At 39.2% G+C, this 21,082-nt stretch overlaps 1 protein-coding gene across 1 annotated transcript; it reads left to right on the top strand.

Annotated features, from left to right (window-relative positions):
* The first annotated feature begins 768 nt into the window (after nucleotides 1-768).
* Nucleotides 769-20,082, top strand: LOC133042277 (hyaluronan synthase 2-like). Its single transcript, XM_061122801.1, has 3 exons — nucleotides 769-1,395; nucleotides 16,840-16,941; nucleotides 19,153-20,082. The coding sequence occupies exons 1-3, from the start codon at nucleotides 769-771 to the stop codon at nucleotides 20,080-20,082; spliced, it is 1,659 nt and encodes a 552-aa protein (XP_060978784.1).
* Nucleotides 20,083-21,082: the final 1,000 nt, after the last annotated feature.

A 21,082-nucleotide genomic window follows, 5' to 3' on the forward strand; every position in this document is an offset into this window, starting at 1 on the left:
CCATAGAAAGAAAGTGTGAAAGTGAGAGTGTTAGTCCCTTAGTCGTGTCTGACTCTTTGCTACCCCATGGACTGTAGCCCACCAGGTTCCTCTTCCAATGGAATTCTCCAGACAAGAATACTGGAGAGGATTGTCACTTCCTTCGCCATTGGATCTTCCTGACCCAGGGATTAAACCCAAGTTTTCTGCATTGGCAGGTGGATTCTTTACTGCTGAGCCACCAGGGAAGTCCTATAGCTAGTTGATGGAAGAACTAGTCCTAGAATCTAGTTATGCTGGCCTTTGATCTCAGCTGGCTACATGAAAAAAGTGAGCTGAGGGATTTGAATCAGAGGTGAGATGGAATTACACATGGAAAATTCAGCAAAACCTGTGGAGTTTTCACTGGGCAGAATTGGGGGAGAGCGAGCATCATGGAGCAGGATGAAAGTGTTTAGATTATATACTTGGCTATGACCTGGAACACAAAGTGCCTCTTTAGATAGATAATCTAATAATACTTGCTTACACTTTATGATTTTCAATGGTATGTCACACCCTCATCTCATTTGATGTTTAAAAGAGTCCTCTCAGGTATGTTGAAAGGGCATCCTTATCCTTTTCTGGCAGATGGGCAGACTGAGATGGAGAAAGTCACAGAGCTAGTGACAAACTCAGGGCTAGAACGCCTGGGATGCTTCTAGTCCAATGCGCTCCCTGTGGCATCCTGTATGTAACAAGTGTGGGACAAGAGTGGCTAACCAAGTGTACCATGTGATTGCTTCACAGATGCATTGTGAGAAGTTTCTATCTATCCTGAGAATATTTGGAACCACACTTTTTGGAGTCTCTCTCCTCACTGGAATGATACTTTCTTATGTTATTGGTTACCAGTTTATCCACACGGATGATTACTATTTATCTTTTGGACCATATGGTGCCTTTTTAGCTTTACATGTTCTTATTCAAAACCTGTTTGCCTTTTTGGAGCATCGGAAAATGAAAAATTATGTAAATATCCCCGTTAACTTGGACAGAACTGTTGCTCTTTGCATTGCTGCATATCAAGAAGATCCAGACTATTTGCGGAAATGTTTGCAATCTGTGAAGAGGCTAACCTACCCTGGAATTAAAGTTGTCATGGTCATAGATGGAAACTCGGAAGATGACCTTTACATGATGGACATCTTCAGTGAAGTCATGGGCAGGGACAAGTCAGCCACTTATATCTGGAAGAACAACTACCATGTGAAGGGTCCTGGTGAGACAGATGAGTCACACAAAGAAAGCTCACAGCACGTTACCCAGTTGATCTTGTCCAACAAGAGTATTTGCATCATGCAAAAGTGGGGTGGTAAAAGAGAAGTCATGTACACGGCCTTCAGAGCACTGGGGCGAAGTGTGGATTATGTACAGGTAGGTCTCCATATCTGCCAGGACAAACATACATTTAAATAAAGCATCTTTTGTATTTCTCCAGTCATATGCTATAGCCCATCTTTGTCTCCTTTGGACACAGTACTCCTTTCAGTTCATCTGAAAACAGCCACCAGGGAAGCCCAAGAATACTGGAGTGGGTAGCCTGTCCCTTTTCTAGGGGATCTTCCCAACCCAGGAATTGAACTGGGGTCTCCTGCATTGTAGGCAGATTCTTTACCAGCTGAGCTACTGGGGAAGCCCCATGACTGTTGAAAGCACATTTCAAAAGAGAAAGAGGAAAAAACCATATAAAATGGTTAAGACAATGAAATCACTTCACTTGTGCAATGTTAATGATTAGAAATCAAGATTCTTTTGATCAGTAGATCCGTCTCTTTCCCTCTCTTCCCTTTTCTGCCACCTCAGAACTGCCAAGTCAAATCCAACATTATTTTCCACAATCTTAAAATCAGCAGTAGTCTTGTAAGAAAATAGTGTCTGTTCCAGCAGAAAGGTCTTGAGAAAATCTACAGGCCCTAGGAAGTTTTTCACGGAGTCTGGGCAAAAAAAAAGAATGGAGAATACAATTTTGATTTAAAAGGATAAGGAATTCAAAATTTAGACACAGAGAAAAAGAACAGAAAAATGAAAAAGGGAAGGGGGGAGGAAAAACCAACTTTTCAGAGCAAAACCTAAGTCATGTTTATTTCACTCCCCAAATAGCATTACCTCATTCACTGCAACTTGACCTTTGAAAACATTTGTGATAGTGTTTGCTTGCATGAAAATTAGACAGGCTGTGTCTCTCATTAATTCCCTGCCTGAACACTCTTGGGTTTCTCCACTCCTAGTTGTCATTGAGGCTTTCTTTTTTAGAATGTTGGTAGGGTTCCTGTGAGATTTTTTTTTTTTTTTAATGGGAGGTGGGTTATGGAAGTGTTTCTTTTTTTCCCTTGGTTTTACTGAGATAAAGAAGCATTTCTTAAGAAGATATCACTCTAGCAATGGAGTCTTTTTACAAAAATATATATAAACAAATCTCATTTAAGAATAGGTTAACACAGAAATTATCACAACATTATAAGTCAACTATACATCCATAAAAAAAAATAGGTGTAGGGATTTTCCTGCTCCTGGGAGTTTTCTAGTTATAATTTTTTACAGATACTTTTAGTAGATTTTGGCCATAATTGTATCAAGAAAGGAGAGATGTTTCTGGCTTACAAAATCAGATGGACACTTTCCCCCTTCTGCTGAAAGCAAAATTCTAGTTTTCAGAGGACCCATCGTGTTCCTTAGGGGCCTTTATGATGCCCAGTGGGTCTCTCTGCGTGTAATGGGATAAGAATGGACTCTGGGCTTCAGTGTCAACTGATTGAGGTTCTAGTCATAGTTAGTAATAGCAGCTGATCTTGAGGAAGACCACCTCCCAAACCTGAGTTACCTGGATACAAGAAACTAATCTCAGAAGGGGTTTGAGATCATTATTACAAATCATGTATCCAAGTGGGCTTAATAGAAGTTGCTAATGATGGTATCATTAACTTTATTTAAAAGCTTGCTGGTAATATTAATGCTATTTTTTATATGATCATCTAGTACTTACTTGAAAATTATAGTCCATGTCAATTTCCAGCAGAGTCAATTTGTTTAATCTCTGAAGAGTTTTGAAGTATTTCTCTTTAAAAAATTAATTAATTTTTGGCAGCACTGTGTTCTTACTGATGCACATGCTGAGCAGTGAGGCGGTGCTGCTACACTTTGTTGTGGTTCCAGGGATTTCTCATTGCAGTAACTTCTCTTGTTGCAAAGCATGAGCTTTAAGGCATGCAGATTTCAGTAGTTGTGGCAAATGGGCTTAGTTGCTCCTGGCATGTGGGATCTTACCAGACTGGGGATTGAACCCATGTCCTCTGCATTGGGAGTCTTCCTGCCAACCACTGGACCACCAGGGAAGTCCTGAGGTGTTTCTTAAGTTGATACCATCTGTATATTAATCTCTCTCCTAGGGAATTGATAGAATTTCACTCCCAAGTTCTTCTAATTTCTAGAGCTACGACAGTTTAAGTAGTTTTAATTAACGCAGGACATCTTCACCTATTTACCTAGTGCAGCTTCAGGCCCAGATGAGAGAATAAAACATTTAAAGGAAAGAGAAACTTGGAAACTTGCAGAGGATTTGAAAATGAAGCCTAAAAGAAAGCATTTATTTTGATACTTTATCTTTAATTCTAGTCAAAACAATTGTTACATTTGTCCTTTCTAATCAAGAAATCATCGTGTGGCGTTCCTTTTATTTTTCAACCTGCTCCGCCCAAACTGCCTTCTCCCATCATTTTTGTTTTGAATTTTGTTTATATTCTTGATAATTTGACATTATACCTGTCCAATAAAAAAATAAAATATAAAATGTTAGAATAAGCTTCCTGCTACAGATGTAATCAGGCTTGAGAACTTCTCTTCCTTCATGATGAAGCCTCCAGATCAATTGACCTCAGCAGCAACTGATAACTGGGCCCTGAATCCTTTTTGGACTTTCAGCCCGTTCCAATCATTCAAGCAAGAGTAAAAAAAAATCTTTTGGCATTCTGCAACCAGTACATTCCATTCATCCTTCATCAAATCCCCAGATATTTAACCACTCTGCCCTATAGCAGTGGAAATTACTAAAATTCAAATGTTGTTGCTGCTTTTCAGTCATTAAGTTGTGTCTGAATCCTTTGCAACTACATGGACAGTAGCCCACCAGGCTCCTCTGTCCATGGGATTTCCCAGGCAAGAATACTGGAGTGGGTTGCCATTTCCTCCCCCAGGGGATCTTCCTGACCCAGGGATTAAACCTGTATCTCCTGCGTTGGCAGGCAGATTCTTTACTGCTGAGCCACTAGGGAAGCCCAAAATTCAAACATACGTATCAATATAACTGATTCACTTTGCTGTACACCTGAAATGAATACAACATTGTGAACCAACTATACGCCAATAAAAATTGAAAAGAAAACAAAACCACTGTTCCAGGGTCCAAGTTGTAGAGCAGAAGCCCCAGGAAGACCAAGGAGGGAGGGGATGGAGGTTCTCAGCTCCTGAGCATTGCAAATGCTTGGATGTGGAGTTCAAGTTGGTTAGGGGCAGAAGGAAGCAACGTTCTTCCTAATACACAAGAGAGAATGGAGACTAGGGGAAGAAATTGACCATCTGCTCATACTTGCTAACCTGGCTGAAGAACACTCCTTAAGTGTGTGGATAGATGGCCAAAATGATTGGCTTCCAGTTGCAGCTGGATCCTTGGCACTCATCAGCACTCTTTTCACTTGATCTTGAAAAGATGTCTTGTTTATTCCTCTCATGTCTGTTATTTCATGTCTTCGTCACTCTCCTAGGGCCTTACCCAAACTCCTCCCTGTTTGACTACCTGTGATCTTGCCTCCTATGAAAGAGAACAGCAAAAGTACTTGTTCTAAAGGCTATCAAGGCCTTCTTTACTCTTTCCTGCTTACAGTTCCAAAGGTACTGACCTTATTTCTTATCTCAAGGCAACCGTCCATCTACACTCCTAGGCTCTCTCAGTTGGCATCCTTTGGTATATTCCAGACCAATTTTTATCAATTATCACCTCTTTGTCTCTCTCCACTATCATTTCTAGTCTTCTCTATTGATAACTGTCTCAGTTTTATAGTCCCTCAAATAATTAATACTGATGTGGAATATGGAAGGAAGATTTAGTCTAGGATAAATCCAATGTAGTAGCAAATTCATCGGTGATGCTAATGGCTCCTTTCAGAGACAGAGAAGATATAGAAACAGAAGAATAAAAATAACAAAATGAGAAAACAAAGATGTACAAAATGAGAAATAAAGAGGAGAATGAGGAAGATTTTATTAATTTTGAATAAAAGTATTTTCTGAGAAAACTTTTTCTTTTCTCTGATCTGCCTAGATATGGTTTAAGGTAGGGCAAAAAGTCCTTATTATCTTTTCAAAATATTACTTATGTTAGTTTTTTCATTTGTATAAATAGCACAAGATTATGGCGGTGTTTTAAAAAATGTAGAAAACCACAATAAGTAAAATTTAAATCATCTGCCACAAATACTTGACCCAAACATAGATTTTCAAATAAATACTTTCTGATATATATGTATTATATCCTTTTTTAAATTTGAAATTATGTTATATTTGCCTTTTTGAGCCATATTTTATTCTACAATATCAGAAGACTCTAAGTATCTTGTGACATCCAGATTATTTAATTGCTTTAACATATCTCCTAACACTGAACATGGATTTTATAAGGTAAGTGGCCACCAGTCTGTGTGATGAAAGAGAAAAATTGTCTTATGATGTGTGCAATAAGGATTTCCCAGGTATAAAATACACAATAAATATGAACAATTTTTTTCAGATGACACCACACTTATGGCCTAAAGCAAAGAGGAACTGAAGAGCCTCTTGATGAAAGAGGAGAGTGAAAAGGCTGGCTTAAAACTCAACATTCAAAAAACTAAGATCCTGGCATGGCATCCAGGCCTATCACTTCATGGCAAATAGATGGGGGAACAAGGGAACAGTGAGAAACTTATTTTCTTGGGCTCCAAAATCACTGCAGATGGTGACTGCAGCCATGGAATTAAAAGATGCTTGCTTCTTGGAAGAAAAGCTATGACCAACCTAGACAGCATATTAAAAAGAAGAGACAGTACTTTGCCCACAGAGTAATGTCTAGTCTAGTCAATGTCTGGTCTGTCTAGTCAAAGCTATGGTTTTTCCAGTAGTCATGTATGGATGTGAGAGTTGAACTATAAAGAAAGCTGACCACTGGAGAATTGATGCTTTTGAACTGTGGTGTTGGAGAATACTCTTGAGAGTCGCTTGAACTGTAAGGAGAGCCAAGCAGTCAATCCTAAAGGAAATCAGAAACATTCATTGCAGGAACTGCTGCTGAAGCTGAAGCTCCAATACTTTGGCCCCCGATTCGAAGACAGACTCATTGGAAAAGACCCTGATGCTGGAAAAGATGGAAGGCAGGAGGAGAAGGGGATAACAAAGGATGAGATAGTTGGATGGCATCACCGACTCAAAGGACATGAGTTTGAGCAAGGTCTGGGAGTTGGAGATGGACAGGGAGGCCTGGCGTGCTGCAGTCCATGGGGTTGCAAAGAATCAGATATGAGTGAGTGAACTGAACTGAACTGATGAACAATTTTCTAAAAGGGAAGTATATAGGAGACATTGTTCATTGTTCAGTTGCTAAGTCATGTCCAACTCTTGCAACCCCATGGAATACAGAATGACATGCTTTCCTGTCCTTCACTATCTCCTGGAGTTTGCTCAAATTCATGTCCATTGTGTTGATGATACCATCCAATCATCTTATCCTCTGTTGCCTCCTTCTCCTGCCCTCAGTCTTTCCCAGCATCAGGGTCTTTTCCAATAAATCGGCTCTTCACATCAAGTGGCCAAAGTATTGGAACTTCAGCATCAACCCTTCCAGTGAATATTAAGGGTTGATTTCCTTTAGGATTGACTGGTTTGATCTCCTTGCAATCCAAGGGACTCTCAAACTCTCAAACCACAAACTGAAAATATCAATTCTTTGGTGCTCAGCCTTCTTTATGGTCCAACTCTCATATCCAGTCATGACTACTCTAAAACCGTAGCTTTGATTATACAGACTATTGCAGCAAAGTGATGTCTCTACTTCTTAATATGCTGTCTAGGTTTGTCTTAGTTTTCCTTCCAAGGAGCAAGCGTCTTTTAATTTCATGGCTGCAGTTACTGTCTGCAGTGATTTTGAAGCCCAAGAAAATAAAATCTGTCACTGTTTTCACTTTTCCCCCATCTATTTGCATGAATTGACGGGACCTGATGCCATGATCTTAGTTTTTTGAATGCTTAGTTTTAAGCCAGCTTTTTCACTCTCCTCTTTCACCCTCATCAAGAGACTCTTTATTTCCTCTTGTCTTTCTGCCACTAGAGTGGTATCATCTGTATATCTGAAGCTGTTGATATTTCTCCCAGTAATCTTGATTCCAGCTTGTGAGTCATCCAGCGTGGCATTTCCCACGATGTACTCTACAGAGAAGATAAATAAGCAGGAAGACAATATACAGCCTTGATATGCTCCTTTTCCAATTTGGAACCAGCCTATTGTTCCATGTCTGGTTCTAACTGTTGCTTCTTGACCTGCATACAGGTTTTTTCGGGAGACAGGTAAGGTGGTCTGCTATTCCCACCTCTTTCAGAATTTTCCACAGTTTGTTGTGATCCACAAGGTCAAGATTTTTAGCATAGTCAATGAAGCAAAATAGATGTTTCTTTCTGAAATTCCCTTGCTTTCTCTATGATCCAACAGATGTTGACAATTTGATCTTTAATTCCCCTGCCTTTTTAAAATCCAGCTTGAACATCTATCTGGAAATTCTCAGTTCACGTACTGCTGAAGCCTAGCTTGAAGGATTTTGAGCATAACCTTGTTAGCATGTTGGGAGATCCCCTGGAGAAGGGAAAGGCTACCCACTCCAGTATTCTGGCCTGGAGAATTCCATGGATTGTATAGTCCATGGGGTTGCAAAAAGTGGGACATGGCTGAGCAACTTTCACTTTCACTTTGTTAGCATGTGAAATGAATGCAAATGTATGATAGTTTGAACATTCTTTGGCATTGCCCTTCTTTGGGATTGGAATGAAAACTGACCTTTTCCAGTCCTGTGGCCACTGTTGAGTTTTCAAAATTTGCTGACATATTGAGTGCAACAGTTTGACAGCATCATTTCACTTTTCATATAGGAGACAACTTTATTATGAATTTAATCTGATAGCATTCTAGCTATCCAAGATTCATTGAGCAGGAGAAAAATAAAACTGAATCATTCACAATAGTATAGTTGACCTACATTATTCATGAATTTCATTTTTGTAAATTAACTTACTATCTAAATTGTATACTACCCCAAAATCAATAGTTGTAGTGCTTTTGTAATCATTTTCAGACATGTGTGGAGTGGCAAAAGATTTGTCAGCCAATATTCATGTTCTCTGCTGAAGTCAAACAAGATCATGCATGCCTTCTTGTCTCAGCTATTACACAGTAAACAGGTAACTTCTTTAGTCTATTATGTTTTTGTTTAAAATGGTCCCCAAGTATAATGTCAAAGTGCTATCTAGTGTTCATAATGCAAGAAAGTTATAAATACCTTGTGGAGAAAATAGGTCTGTTAGATGAGCTTAGTTCAGGCATGAGTTCTAGTATTTTTGGACATAAGTTCACTGTTAATGAATCATATGTGTGTGTGTCTTTGTGTGTGTTTTAAAACAGAAACACAAATTTTAAAAATTTAGACACTGATCACTAGACAAAGATGTTGTGATCAGAGGCTTGGAGTAGTCAAACCCTGTATTTCAGCTGAAAGAAATTTTTTACATCTGCTAATTCATTGTTCATGGAAACTTGGTAGGAACATCCCTACTGTGAATAACAAGAACTGATTGTATATAATATTTATTTGATTCTTGTTTTATATAGGAAATCTAAGTAACTGAAATATTCTGGGGGCAGCTGTTGAGAATTTATATGTTTCTTTGTAGCCTTCATTTTATATGATAAGATGGACAGAAAGAAGTTTTGATTTGTTCTCAGTTTCCTGCGTACAGATCATGTCCTGTGGTTTTCCCCAGTGTCAAGTTAAGCTCTTCATGAACTGGTGTATTTTCCCCCACAGCTTCTAGCCCAGAGGTGAACAGCCAACTTTTGTAAAGTTATAGACTTGTATTAATTGGTGAAGAGACAGGTAGAAATTCTGCTTCTACTAGACTGGTTTTAAGAAGGGCTAGAGTTCTACCTTTCACACACAAATAAATAGATGTTATACGTCCATGAATGTATTTCCTTTCACAGACTGTGGTAGATGATTTTCTAGTTGGCATTCTATCACCAAATACATCCAGAAACTGAGCTTCTATAAAGAACTCTTTAATCCCAGTATAACAAACTCCTCCCAAGGGATTTCTGAGAGCTTTCCCTTCTGACAGTTAAATTCACCATGTGAAAAAAAAAAAAAAAAAAAAAAAAATTCACCATGTGAACAATCTCTCTCAGAGAACTAATGGCAATTTAATGTTGGAAACTGGGAAGGGGGGGACCAATTTAAATAAACAGAACCTCAAAAGTTTGGTTAACTTTAGTCATTTCAGAGAGACAGTTCCATTGGTTTGCTTCTGCTCACAAGCAGGTGGAGTTACTTGAACATTAATTCTAGATTGTTCCCATTCCTGTTGTTTTTTATCTTATTTTAAATTTCTGGTTCTACCTTTCCCAGCTTGAGTCAATAGAGGTGGGTGTGGCCATAAACTCTGGATGCTGAGAGGTTGAAATGTGGGTTGAACTTCTGCCTTCACTATTCACTAACTTAGTGACTGATCTTCCAGGCTTATAACTGTATATTTACAAAACAGTGATAGATAAAGCAAGATCAGAAAAACTTTGCTATTGGAGAAAGCTGTTTAGGTTTCTTCTGAGACTTGTGTTAAGAGAAATACTATTGATACTTTCTACAGTGGAAAATTTATGCCTCAGTTCAGTTCAGTCGCTCAGTCATGTCCAACTCTTTGCGACTCCATGGACCACAGCATGCCAGGCCTCCCTGTCCATCACAAACTCCCAGAGTTTACCCGAACTCATGTCCATTGAGTCAGTGATGCCATCCAACTATCTCATCCTCTGTCGTCCCCTTCTCCTCTGCCCCCAATCCCTCCCAGCATCAGGGTCTTTTCCAATGAGTCAGCTCTTCACATCAGGTGGCCAAAATATTGGAGTTTCAGCTTCAAGATCAGTCCTTCCAGTGAACACCCAGGACTGATCTCCTTTAGGATGGACTGGTTGGATCTCCTTGCAGTCCAAGGGACTCTCAAGAGTCTTCTCCAACACCACAGTTCAAAAGCATCAATTCTTTGGTGCTCAAATTTCTTTATAGTCCAACTCTCACATCCGTATGTGACTACTGGAAAAACCATAGCCTTGACTAGATGGACCTTTTTGGCAAAGTAATGTCTCTGTTTCTTAATATGCTGTCTAGGTTTGTCATAACTTTCCTTCCAAGGAGTAGGCATCTTTTAATTTGGTGGCTGCAGTCACCATCTGCAGGGATTTTAGAGCCCCAAAAAACAAAATCAGTCACTCTTTCCCCATCTATTTGCCATGAAGTGATGGGACCAGATGCCATGATCTTCATTTCTGAATGTTGAGCTTTAAGCCAATTTTTTCACTTTCCTCTTTCACTTTTATCAAGAAACTCTTTAGTTCTTCACTTTCTGCCAAAAGGGTGGTGTCATCTGCATATCTGAGGTTATTGATATTTCTCCCGGCAATCTTGATTCCAGCTTGTGCTTCTTCCAGCCCAGTGTTTCTCATGATGTACTCTGCATATAAGTTAAATAAGCAGGATGACAATATACAGCCTTGACGTACTCCTTTCCCTATTTGGAACCAGTCTGCTGTTCCATGTCTAGTTCTAACTGTTGCTTCCTGACCTGCATACAGATTTCTCAAGAGGCAGGTCAGGTGGTCTGGTATTTCCATCTCTTTCAGAATTTTCCACAATGTATTGTGATCCACACAGTCAAAGGCTTTGCCATCGTCAATAAAGGAGAAATAGATGTTTTTCTGGAACTCTCTTGCTTTTTCGATGATCCAGCGGATATTGGCAATTTGATCTCTGGTTCCTCTGCCTTTTCTAAAACCAGCTTGAACATTTGGAAGTTCATGGTTCATGTATTGCTGAAGCCTGGGTTGGAGAATTTTGTGCATTACTTTACTATAAAAATGTGGTCCACTGGAGAAGGGAATGGCAAACCACTTCAGTATTCTTGCCTTGAGAATCCCATGAACAGTATGAAAAGGCAAAATGAGAGGACACTGAAAGATGAACTCCCCAGGTGGGCAGGTGCCCAATATGCTACTGGAGATCAGTGGAGATATAACTCCAGGAAGAATGAAGGGACGAAGCCAAAGCAAAAACAACATCCAGTTGTGGATGTGACTGGTGATAGAAGCAAGGTCCGATGCTGTAAAGAGCAATATTGCAAAGGAACCTGGAGTGTTTGGTCCATGAATTAAGGCAAATTGGAAATGGCCAAACAGGAGATGGCAAGAGTGAACATCGACATCTAGGAATTAGAGAACTAAAATGGACTGGAATGGGTGAATTTAACTCAGATGACCATTATATCTACTACTGTGGGCAGGAATCCCTTAGAAGAAATGGAGTAGCCATCATGGTCAACAAAAGAGTCCGAAATGCAGTACTTGGATGCAATCTCAAAAATGACAGAATGATCTCTGTTCATTTCCAAGGCAAACTTATGCCTAGGTTTTGTGTATTTTTTTTTTTTTTTTTCCCCTCTAGAAAAGTGAGACCATACTGGACCAATACAGAAAGGCAAGAAAATAAAAACTGGGTTTTAATTAGAAAATATATCTACCATGCTTCTAAATAAGCAATACAAAAGTAAAAATTAGAAGTTAACCCCAAAGTTGATATAATTCAGCTATGTCTAGAGAGGTGATGTTTACTTTTTATAACTGGATACCCTATCTACTCCTTAAGTCAGTGGTCCTCAAATTTTTTGGCACCAGGGGCCAGTTTTGCTGAAGAAAATTTTTCCACAGACTGGAGAAGGGGGATGGTTTGGAGATAATTCAAGCATACAACATTTATTGTGCACTTATTTCTGTTATTAATAAATCAGCTCTACCTCAGATCATCAGGCATTAGATCCTGGAGTTTGGGGACCACTGCCTTAAGTCATATAATGCATTTAAGTTGTTCCAATAATGCATTTAACTTGCTGTTTTCACCAAGTACTTTTTTTGTTAGTAAATAAGTCTCTTGATGAAAGTAGAAGAGGAGAGTGAAAAAGCTGGCTTAAAGCTCAACATTCAGAAAACTAAGATCATGGCATCTGGTCCCATCACTTCACGGCAAATAGATGGGGAAACAGTGGAAACAGTGTCAGACTTTATTTTTTTGGGCTCCAAAATCACTGCAGATGGTGATTGCAGCCATGAAATTAAAAGACGCTTACTCCTTGGAAGGAAAGTTATGACCAACCTAGATAGCATATTAAAAAGCAGAGACATTACATTGCCGACAAAGGACCGTCTAGTCAAGGCTATGGTTTTTCCAGTAGTCACATACGGATGTGAGAGTTTGACTGTGAAGAAAGCTGAGTGCCAAAGACTTGATGCTTTTGAACTATGGTGTTGGAGAAGACTCTTGAGAGTCCCTTGAACTGCAAGGAGATCCAACCAGTCCATCCTAAAGGAGATCAGTCCTGGGTGTTCATTGGAAGAACTAATGCTGAAGGTGAAATTCCAATACTTTGGCCACCTGATGTGAAGAGATGACTCATTTGAAAAGACCCTAATGCTGGGAAAGACTGAGGGCAGGCAGAGAAGGGGATGACAGAGAATGAGATGGTTGGATGACATCACTGACTCAATGGACATGAGTTTGAGTAAACTCCAGGAGTTGATGACGGACAGGGAGGCCTGGCGTGCTGCAACTCATGGAGTCACAAAGAGTCAGACACGACTGAGCGACTGAACTGAACTGAATCTTTTCAGAAAAAAAATTATAATTAGTAAAATTGAAACAGATGCATTTTTAAAATGTTGGGATTCCTTAGCTAATTAGGTGAGGGTGTCATACCAAATATGTGTAAACTCCACTTCAACGGAGAGGCTTTATGCTTCTACTAATTCTTTTCTTAGTTTTTTTCAAAACTGGCATATTAAATCCTTGCTATTTTTATAAAGTAGTGAGAAAACTATAAAAGTAATTAAGTTTGATATAAATAATTAGGCTAAATCTTGATTAAATTCCATTCAGGACTGCCAGACTTGGGAATTACAGATAACACCTCCATCTGCCAACCATGATATTTATTGTTTGGATGGGGAAGTTTCTACCAAAAACTAGATTGTTTCAGGCAAAGTCGTCTTCTTTTGGGAGAAGCTAGGGGGTCAATCAGGCAGATTTCTTCACTGGTACTGACCAGGTAATTCCAGTTTGACGGCTTAAACATCACATTTTTTGGAGAGGCTTAAATTACAATTAGGTTCAATATTAAGTCTTGATTAGCTGACATGGGCTAAGCACAACTGACACCATTTCTGGCCTATTGCTTCTTTTTAACAATTCCCATATTTAGACCAGACTCTCAGCTTAACAGGGCTTTCTAATGCAGGAGAATCTGCCTCCCAGTGCAAGAGATGTAGCAGGTGTGGGTTCAACTCTGGATCGGGAAGCCCCCCTGGAGGAGGAAATGACAACCCATTCCAGTATTCTTGCCTGGAGAACCCCATGGACAGAGGAGCCTGATGGGCTACAGTCCATGGGGTCACAAAGAGTTGAACATGACTGCGTGCCTGAGCATGGTACAGTAGCACTCAGCTTAACAGAGACATGATCAAATTTTAAGGAACTGTTCTTTAAAAAACTTAGGAAGTGTTCTTTAGGAACATTTGCTTGGCAGTCAGTGACTGTGATCATGGCATTTAAAGTTTTGAGAGAATACAATGTACCAGGGAGAGTATGTTGACTATTATAAACAGGATAATTCCCAATGTCTGAAGTGGATTTTAGGACCAGGATCCCCAAGACCCAAGCCAATCAAAATCAAATAAGTTCATTTTAAAATAGTGCTGCAGTGAACTTTAGGGTGCATGTGTTTTTTGAATTGTGATTTTCTCAGGGTATATGCCCAGGAGTGGGATTTCTGGGTCACATGGTAGTTCTATTTTTAATTTTTTTCAAGAACCTCCATACTGTTCTCTATAGTGGCTGTATCTTACAGAGTGAAGTAAGTCAGAAAGAGAAAAACTAATATCATATATTAAAAGATGTATACAGAATCTAGAAAATTAGTACAAATGAACTTAGTTGCAGGGCAGGAATAGAGATGCAGACATAGAGAATGGACATGTGGACACAAGGAGTAAGGAGCGGGTAGGATGAATTGGGAGCTTAGGTTTGCCACTAATGCACTGCCATGTATAAAATAAATAGCGAGTGGGAACCTGCAGTATAGCATACGGAGCTCATCTTGGGGCTCTATGATGACCTAGAGGGGTGCAATGGAGGCATGGGGTGGGAGAGAGGTCCAGGGAGGGGTATATGTATTCATATAGCTGATTCACTTCATTGTACAGCAGAGATATACACAACATTCTATAGCAACTATATGCATTTTAAAAAAGAAGTGAAAAGAGAGAGAATGAATTTAAAAAATCAAGTAAGTCCATGAAAAGACTCCATTGAAAGAATCATCTTTTTAAGCCAAGTGTTTTGCTCAGTGATCTTAGGTAACTGAGTTTCAGTTTCCCCAGAAGTGTTAATGCAGGTAGTCTTGACCACAACACTGCCATGCACCTTCCGTGTAGGCAATCATAAACCCAAGGAAAATGATAACCACAATTAAGGTAAATACTATCTGGTCACAAATCACTTCCACTAAATTAGCACTGTTGATGAATTACAGCATGATGAACAGATCCAAGCCAATGCCAGAGTACTGAAAGGATAGAAAAAGAAAAAGACAGTGTTTCACTTTTAGTTAAGCTATAAGGTTTTGATCTGGTATCCTGGGTGGGAGAAAATTATGTTGATGTCAACTACTTCTCTTTCTCATCAACTTGATTTTGAGGTTTCAAGCTAGTGTGAAGTTTCTAGAGTCTGAAGGAGCCCTCCTTAATGGAGAGATGTGGACCTAAGGTTCTAGTTCTTGAAGTTTGGCTGCCATCTGTGTAGTGGGGAAAACCAGGAACAGTCCCTTCTAGGAGATTTAAGCGCAGTCTTTGTTCTTAGTGACTGCAAAGGAAATGAGTGGGAGAAAATTGGCAACATTCATTTGGAAAGTCTTAGCCATGTATTTGAGGAAACTAGAAGAATTCTGAATTTAATCCAGTTTATAGGTATGTAACAAAGCCTCTGATGCAATTAACAGGACTAGAATCTAATGTCTGGGCTTCCTTGATAGCTCATTTGGTAAAGAATCTGCCTGCAATGCAGGAGACCTGGGTTTGATCCCTGGGTTGGGAGGATCCCCTGGAGAAGGGAAAGGCTACCCACTCCAGTATTCTGGCCTGGAGAATTCAATGGACTGTATAGTCCATGGGTCTACAAAGAAACAAACAGATATGTCTGTTTGTTCATGATATAGAAAAATCCCAACAATTTTCTTGGTTTCAAAATTGCAGTTTTCGACTCATATATAGATTTCTTTTAAGAACAACAATTAGAATTACTACAACTGCTTCAGTTAATTCACATCTGCTTTTATGTACAAAGGTCTAGAAAAATACTTAAAACTCTAGAATAAAGAATGAAGGCCATGCAGGTTTCCTTTCTGACCGAGTGCCATTTGCCAAGTTAAGATCATATAGACATCTTGCTTCAGAATTATACAACTAATTTTAAGAGAATTGCTTTCCTGTATTTTATTCACTATATTAAAATGGAGGGGAAATCACTGTTAAACATGCCTCCCTTTCAATACTATCTTAGAAAGTTTTGTGTCTTTCAGACTGTGGGACAAGTTGCCTAAAAGTAAAAGTTGCTCCACTGTGTTCAACTCTTTGTGGCCCCATGGACTGTAGCCTGCCAGGCTCCTCTGTCCATGGAATTTTCCAGGCAAGAATACTAGAGTGGGTAGCCATTCCCTTCTCCAGAGGATCTTGCCAACCCAGGGATCGAACCCAGGTCTCCTGCACTGGGGGTGGATTCCTTACCATCTGAGCCACCAGGGATGCTCTAAAAGCCTTAGTTAAAGCAATCAAAAAAAAAAAAAAAAAGGACACCTTGAGTGACAACTCATGGTATTTTTCCAAGTCCTGGAAACCTAGGATGTTGCCTAAGACATGAGACTTTCATTGCCAAAACTGGGAGCAACCATAGCAAACCAGGGAAAGCAGCTCACTTCACAAGATATTCCTGGCCCATCACTTTGGCTGTTCTAGCCAACAATGTCATTAACTTAAATACTGAGCTTGCTGAAAAGCAAGCTTTTTTTTTTGTATTGGCCATGATATAACAAATTCTGTCATCCCTCTGATACTTACTTATTGAGACTTAGTGACAGTAATGCTGAAAATATAATATATATGCCCAATTTAGGGCCCTGATGCTAGGAAAGATTGAAGGTGGGAGGAGAAGGGGACGACAGAGGATGAGATGGTTGGATGGCATCACTGACTCAATGGACATGAGTTTGAGTAAGCTCTGGAAGTTGGTGATGGACAGGGAAACCTTTCATACTGCAGCCCATGGGGTCACAAAGAGTTGGATACAACTGAACGACTGAACTGAACTGGACTAAATTTAGACTATACGGAGCATACTCAATTGTCTTTAATATTTCATTCACTTTTTACTTTTTCCTATGCAGGTCTGTGATTCAGACACCATGCTTGATCCTGCCGCAACTGTGGAGATGGTAAAAGTTTTAGAAGTAGACCACAAGGTTGGAGGTGTTGGGGGAGATGTCAAGGTGCGTATGGCTTCACTTTTTGCATGGGTCACTTTTAGAAGCAAAAATGACCCTTTGAATGTACATTTCAGTTCAGTTCAGTCGCTCAGTTGTGTCCGACTCTTTGCGATCCCATGAATCTCAGCACGCCAGGCCTCCCTGTCCATCACCAATTCCTGGAGTTTACTCAAACTCATGCCCATCGAGTCGGTGATGCCATCCAGCCATCTCATCCTCTGTCGTCCCCTTCTCCTCCTGCCCCCAGTCCCTCCCAGCATCAGGGTCTTGAACATTTACTCCACACCAAACTCTGTGCCAGGTATTGGATCTGGAGCTGGAGACACATTAGAATGTGCTTTGGACATACTTTACTGTGTCTTCCTTTGTCTAAATTGAAATAATTTATGATTTCTTTGCTTAATCCTGGGCTATAACCCGTGTATGTAGTGGCTGATAAGTTATATAAAATATAATGTGTGTATTAGTTACTCAGTCATGTCCAACTCTTTGCTACCCCATGGACTGTACCTACCAGGGTCCTCCATCTATGGGATTTTCCAGGCAAGAGTACTGGAGTAGACTGGGTTTTTTTTGCCATTTCCTTCTCCAGGGGATCTTCCTGATCCAGGGACTGAACCTGGGTCTCCCACATTGCAGGCAGTCTCTTTACCATCTGAGCCACCAGGGGAGCCCAAAAATATAATGTGTGAGTACTATTTTCACCATATCTTCTTGAGCAATAACTTAATGTTCTGATAAGATGATATTGGAATTCACTTAATACAAGGATTAAGCAAAATGGAAGTATGGCAGGAATGGATTTTATATTGTATACCTATGTCTTTAAAACCTGTGGTTTTGGAAGCCTGAAGGAGTTTCTTTCCAACGTTTGCTGTGAGAACCTGCTCAAGTTCTAGAAGGTTCCCACTGTAGCTTCTGCTCAAGAATCTCTGTTCAGGAAGCCCTCCCTGGGTTGGGAAGATCTCCTGGAGGATGGCATGGCAACCTACTTCAGTATTCTTGCCTGAAGAATCCCCATGGACAGAGGAACCTGGCGGGCTACAACCTGGTGGGGTTGTAAAGAGCTGGACACGACTGAGAAGCTAAGCACAGCACAGCACAGTGTTTTCCAAAGCCCCATTTCTTGCCTTTTATTACCAAAGCCAAAATCCATATGCCTTACCTGTGCTCACCATGGCAATGAAAGCAAATAATGTATTTAACTTGATTTAATAAAGGGCTTTACCTGGTGAGGAGTCAGAGAAAGCTTCTCATCAACTGAAAAAAAAAAAAAAAAAAAAAAAAAACCTGTGGTTTTCCAATTATTTATTTCACGTTATTTGCTATTGATGTGGAAAAAATTAATGAAACCAATATTAATGAAGATGATTTGAAATGTGTAGGATAATAAAATATATATGTGAAATTATGTGAGGTTTAAAATGAGTTCCTTGGGAAAGTGCAGTTAGTTTTTAGCAAAAGATAAGAAGCATATGGAAATTTGATTTAAATTTAGGTATCGCATTACTGTATAACCCATATTTATATGCATGGTGATAGTGAAGGCAAAGAAGATGCACTAGGTGGACTAAGAAATAGCCTGATGATAAAAAAGAAGCATGCAAAATTCCCCTGAAAACTGAACAAAGTTGAGATAGAGGAGATAATTATGAAATATTGCCAGAAAAACAATGTTCAATAAATTGTATACAGAGCCTTATTTCAGGATTCAAGTTTTGGGTACAGAACACAAGAAACCTTTTTATCACTGAAATTGCAAAAAAGTAGGGAGGAAGGAGAAGGAAAAAATAACAGAATTGCATGATTGGAAATTAACCAGAGTGGAAGAAAATAAGACTTAACAATTTTCAAATATTGAATGGTAAGGAAGAGTGGGAGAGAATTTAAGAACTGAGAATTAAGGCTAAAAAAAACCCTCAATATTATAACAAGAACAGAAACAAAAATCATAGCAAAAAGAGTGATAAAATAGAAAAAAAAATTTTATTATCTAGTCCCAATACATGCAATCCACTTATAAAATTAATCCAGTAATAGAGAATAAAAAAAAAATAAAATATAACTGTCAAAAATAGGGAGAAAGCCAAAATAGGCAAAAGAAAATAACAAAACACTCTAAGTAGTAACCTCAGGATGGTGCAGATTTTACTGGAATTTTTAGCAGATTTACCTTTATGTAATTATTTTTACTTACTTTTACTTTTCTTGCAGATTTTAAACAAGTATGATTCCTGGATCTCCTTCCTCAGCAGTGTGAGATACTGGATGGCTTTTAACATAGAAAGGGCCTGCCAGTCTTATTTTGGATGTGTCCAGTGCATTAGTGGACCTCTGGGAATGTACAGAAACTCCTTACTGCATGAATTTGTAGAAGACTGGTACAATCAAAAATTTATGGGCAGCCAATGTAGTTTTGGAGATGACAGGCATCTAACGAACCGAGTGCTGAGTTTGGGCTATACAACGAAATACACAGCTCGATCCAAATGTGTTACTGAAACACCTAAGGAATATCTCAGATGGTTAAACCAGCAGACCCGTTGGAGCAAATCCTACTTCCGAGAGTGGCTGTACAATGCATTGTGGTTTCATAAACATCACTTGTGGATGACCTATGAAGCTGTCATCACTGGGTTCTTCCCTTTCTTTCTCATTGCCACAGTAATCCGGTTCTTCTACAGGGGTAACATTTGGAACATCCTCCTCTTACTGTTAACCATCAAGTTAGTGGCTCTCATAAAGTCATCCTTTGCTATCTGCCTTAGAAGAAATATTGTCATGGTCTTCATGTCCTTCTACTCAGTGTTATACATGTCAAGTTTACTTCCTGCTAAGATATTTGCAATTGTGACAATAAACAAAGCTGGGTGGGGCACATCTGGAAGGAAAAAAATTGTTGCTAATTTTGTGGGACTCATTCCAGTATCGGTCTGGTCTATAATCCTCCTGGGTGGTTTGATTTTCACCATTTATGAGGAAGTTAGAAAGCCATTCTCAGAATCCAAAAAGAAAGTTCTAATTATTGCTTTATCCATCTATGCATGCTATTGGGTGGTGTTTTTGTTGCTCTATGTGGTTTTTGTCAAGAGATGTGGCAGGTGGAAGAAGAAAGAGCAGTATGACATGATGCTTGATGTATAATCTTACCCTGAAGTTTGCAGACATTCACAAAACCTTCTTCCTCTAGGAACTGTACTAATTGTACAGAATTGTGGAGTCAGATGATGGCAACAAAGGAAACATATCACTGCTTCTGGGACAACTGAGAGAGTAGCACGGACGTATATATACAGCCATGTGCAAAAAAGATAGCTAGTGGGAAGCTGCTGTTTAAAATAGGGAGGGAGCTCAGCTTGTGGCCCTATAATGACCTAAAGGGGTACAATAGGGGATTGTGGTGGGAGGAAGTGTCAAGAGGGAGGGGATATATGTATTAATATATTTATAATTGACTCATGTTGTACAGCAGAGACTAATACAACATTTGTAAGGCAATTATACTCCATTTACAAATAAATTTTAAAAAATTGTTTGGCTTTATTTTGATTCAACTAAATTGTTATACCTCATCAATAAGAGGAAGCTCAGGTTTAAGCTGTTATTTCTATAAAAATGAGAAGAATTTTTGTGCATGCACTTTCCCTTACAGTACGTCTACCAAAGAGTGTTTTGCCCTGTGTACCTCGCTAGCCACACCTTATGTGGGTTATCATGGAAGAAAAGGATTTTGGAAACACAAGGAAAAGTTCTTTCAACAAATACAACCTCTGTGTTTAAAACAGATAACCAACAAGGACCTAGTGTATAGCACAGGGAATGCTGCTCACTGTTCTGTAAAAACCTCAATGGGAAAAGAATTTGAAAAAGAACAGATACAGGCATATGTGTAACAACCATTTTGCTGTACGCTGGAAACTGACACAACATTGTTAATCTTCTATAGTCCAATATAAAATAAAAATTAAAAAAAAAAACATATACTCTAACTTATGGACTGTGTTAATAGCTAATATTTCTTTAAGAAAGATTTTCTATTTAACTCTACCAAATGAAATGCCAAAGGAAATTTTATTTTTATTTTATTTTATTGGCCATTGGCTATGCTGTATTTTTAAATAATGGTACTGCCTCAAAATATTGT

Source organism: Dama dama, chromosome 21, assembly GCF_033118175.1.
Source record: "Dama dama isolate Ldn47 chromosome 21, ASM3311817v1, whole genome shotgun sequence".
NCBI lineage: Eukaryota > Metazoa > Chordata > Mammalia > Artiodactyla > Cervidae > Dama > Dama dama.